Below are 2,644 nucleotides of genomic sequence, written 5' to 3'. Positions count from 1 at the left end.
CCGCCCCCCTCCTTCCCGTCTGCCCCGTTTCCTGCTGCCACGTCTCCAGCACGGGCTGTGCTCCCCCGAGCACGGCTCCATGGGACGGTAGCTCCTGCGGGGCTCGGCCCTACCTGCGGCACTCCAGTGGCCAGGGATGCTCCGTTTCCTGGGCAGAGATGCTCCTGCCTCCCATCGGCTTTTCCCCCCCCGCTCATCTCAGTCCCCTGGTCCCCCCCACATCACGATACTACAGCAATTTCATGTGGCCACCAGGAAACTGCTCCGGGCACCACCCGGTTTAAAACAACCTGGCAATAAAAGCCAGCCGATTGCCGTGCCCATGGCAGCCCCCGCACAGCCTCGCTGACAGCAATTTGGGCCCCAGAAGGGGGGTTGCAGAGGGGCAGGGCTGGGACTTCACAGGCTCTTTCTTCCCCCGAGCATCCTGATCCCCTTCTCAGGGTTGCTGAGAGCACAGGAACGCCAGGAGGCCTCCGGCTCGGCTCTGCGGGGCTCCTGGGACAGCAGGCAGGGTGTTATCCATCTGCAGAAAGGCAATGGGGAAAAACCTCGTCCCCTCCCACTGGGCCATTGCTAATAATGAAGTGCGTGGAGGGGGAACGGAGCCAAGTGACCTCCGAGTCACATTCAGGGCTATAAAAGGAAGCTGGGTCTCCAGCACGGCGCCTCTTCCACAAAAGCAACCGGAGGATGAGGGGGCTGCAAGCAGAGCTGAGAAATAGCTGCCAGGCAGCGGGAGAGGAGCCTTTAGCGCTGAGCAAAGTGCGAGGTGCACATATGCTCTCTGTTTCTGCACATCTACGTCTTCATGAAACCTGCCCGAAACTGTGTCATCTATTTTGAACGGTGCAGAGAAATACTTTGATCTGCCTCCGCCAGCCCTGGCTGCGGTTCAGGCACCGGTAAGTGGCTGGCGTACAAGTGGCCAATCCCAAAACCTGCACGATGGAGAGACAGGAATGGGGCTGCTGGGACGACATCTCCCTCCGGCTGACCGCAGCGAGGGACATGACGGGTCCTGGGAACACCTCCGGAGCAGTGCGCCGTGTGTCCAAGCCTGCCTGCAATCTTTGTGCCAGATACCAGCATCGCTTTGGGGCTGCCAGGCTGGAGAGGCCATTGGGAGCTCTTGGGTAGCGCATCCCTACATCGCCCTGGGGCAAGGACAGGCCCCGAGCTGGGGAGGAGGACACGCTGGGCCTGCCTGCACCTTGCATGATGCAAAGCAGCACAGCCTGATCCTCACCACCCTGCACTGCCACCTCGACCCCTTCCTCGGGAGGCAGCCCACCTCGCACCCCAGTCCGCAGGGCCCCAGACTCCTCACCCGGCTCCGGAGCAGCACGGAGAGCAGACAGCGCCAGATCTCTCCAGACACCCCATGCTGCTGCCCCTACATGGTACATGACCCCCACACTTGGCTCCAATGCTTTTGCCTCCCTTAACGTGACACTCCTCCCCGGAGGTGCCACGTCCGCGGGGCCGCTTGTCTTCCTGGGATGGCGACAGCTTCTGTCTGGGGACGTCTGCAGGCACCCGGCAAAGCAACTGTTCCAGGAAGCGCCAGACAGGGGACGAGGACAGAAGGGGGCCAGGAAACATGGAGGGCCTGGTGCCAGCACTGGTGAACGCAGGGGTACCGGCTGCTCGGCTGGGTCTGCCCAGCTTGGAGGCAACAGCACCCAAAACGCATGCCAAGACCCCAGAGCCAGCGCGGTGCAGTCCCACACACAGCACCATCTGTGAGCCAGCCCAAGCACCCTCCACTCTGGAGCAGCACAGCACCATTTCATCCAGCAGCCCAAGCAGGTGGCCAGGCCAGGCTGGCGACGGAGGAGAGGAGCCCAGCGCTGGCAGAGGTCTCCCTTGAGAGTCAGCGGGTGTCTCTGCCACCCCTCGGCAGATCAGGGTGAGCGGCAGCATCCTAGTGGTCACAGAACCCGTTCCGGGCGGCCCCGCCCCAGGCGCGCCCCCCCAGCCGCTGCTCCCACCTGGGGCTCGAGAGCCAGGTCCCAAGCAGGGCATGCAGCCCCCCCCGCCCCTCCTCCTCAGCTCTACGCATCCCACTTCCCAGCAAAAGGTGCTGGTGTGGCTGATTTCTACCAAACCTAAACAACCGGCAGCCCCCAGGGCCCTTCCCCACCTGTTGGGACCTTCCCGGCTTCCCCACCTCCTGGATCCAGCACTGCAGAGCACCCAGTCACGTGCCCAGCAGCGAGGAGGACATTCACCTCCTCCTCCTCCTGTCTCCTGTCCCAGGGCACTCTCCCAGCACACAGTGTCAGTGCTTCGGCCGCCTCCCATGGGCTGCTCTTGCTCTGACAGCAGCAGGTCCCTAAGTCACTGCACAGGTTGGGCTCCTGGGGACCTGGGGTTTGCAGGGTGCATTGCCCAGGTCACCTCCTGCTCACCAGCACCCCAAAGCTGACACAGCCCTTTGCCCGGGCACCTTCCCCGAGCCATTCACTGACCCAGACAAGCCACATCCACAGTGGGGGGCTTGAGCCCACAGCAGAGCCCTTGCAGGCCCTGCCAGCAGCGGCGGACCAGCACTGTGATACCCTCAGCAACTAAATACCCCCTGCCTGCTGGAAGGGACAGCCCAGGTCCTTGTCCTGCCACGCCATGGGAGAAACCGGCC

General features: G+C 63.3%; 1 protein-coding gene across 1 annotated transcript in view; it reads right to left on the bottom strand.

Annotated features, from left to right (window-relative positions):
• N4BP3 (NEDD4 binding protein 3) overlaps positions 1 to 1,013 on the bottom strand; it is a 7,160-nt gene extending 6,147 nt beyond the window's left edge. Inside the window, exon 1 of the mRNA XM_009318546.1 lies at positions 864 to 1,013. Within this exon, the coding sequence (XP_009316821.1) occupies positions 864 to 1,013 (150 nt within the window). The remainder of the gene's footprint in view (positions 1 to 863) is intronic.
• Positions 1,014 to 2,644: the final 1,631 nt, after the last annotated feature.

The sequence above is a fragment of the Pygoscelis adeliae genome, unplaced genomic scaffold (genome assembly GCF_000699105.1).
Source record: "Pygoscelis adeliae isolate BGI_AS28 unplaced genomic scaffold, ASM69910v1 Scaffold42, whole genome shotgun sequence".
In the NCBI taxonomy this organism is placed as follows: domain Eukaryota; kingdom Metazoa; phylum Chordata; class Aves; order Sphenisciformes; family Spheniscidae; genus Pygoscelis; species Pygoscelis adeliae.
Note: the sequence above shows the minus strand (reverse complement) of the source record. Positions and strands in the feature narration are given on the sequence as shown.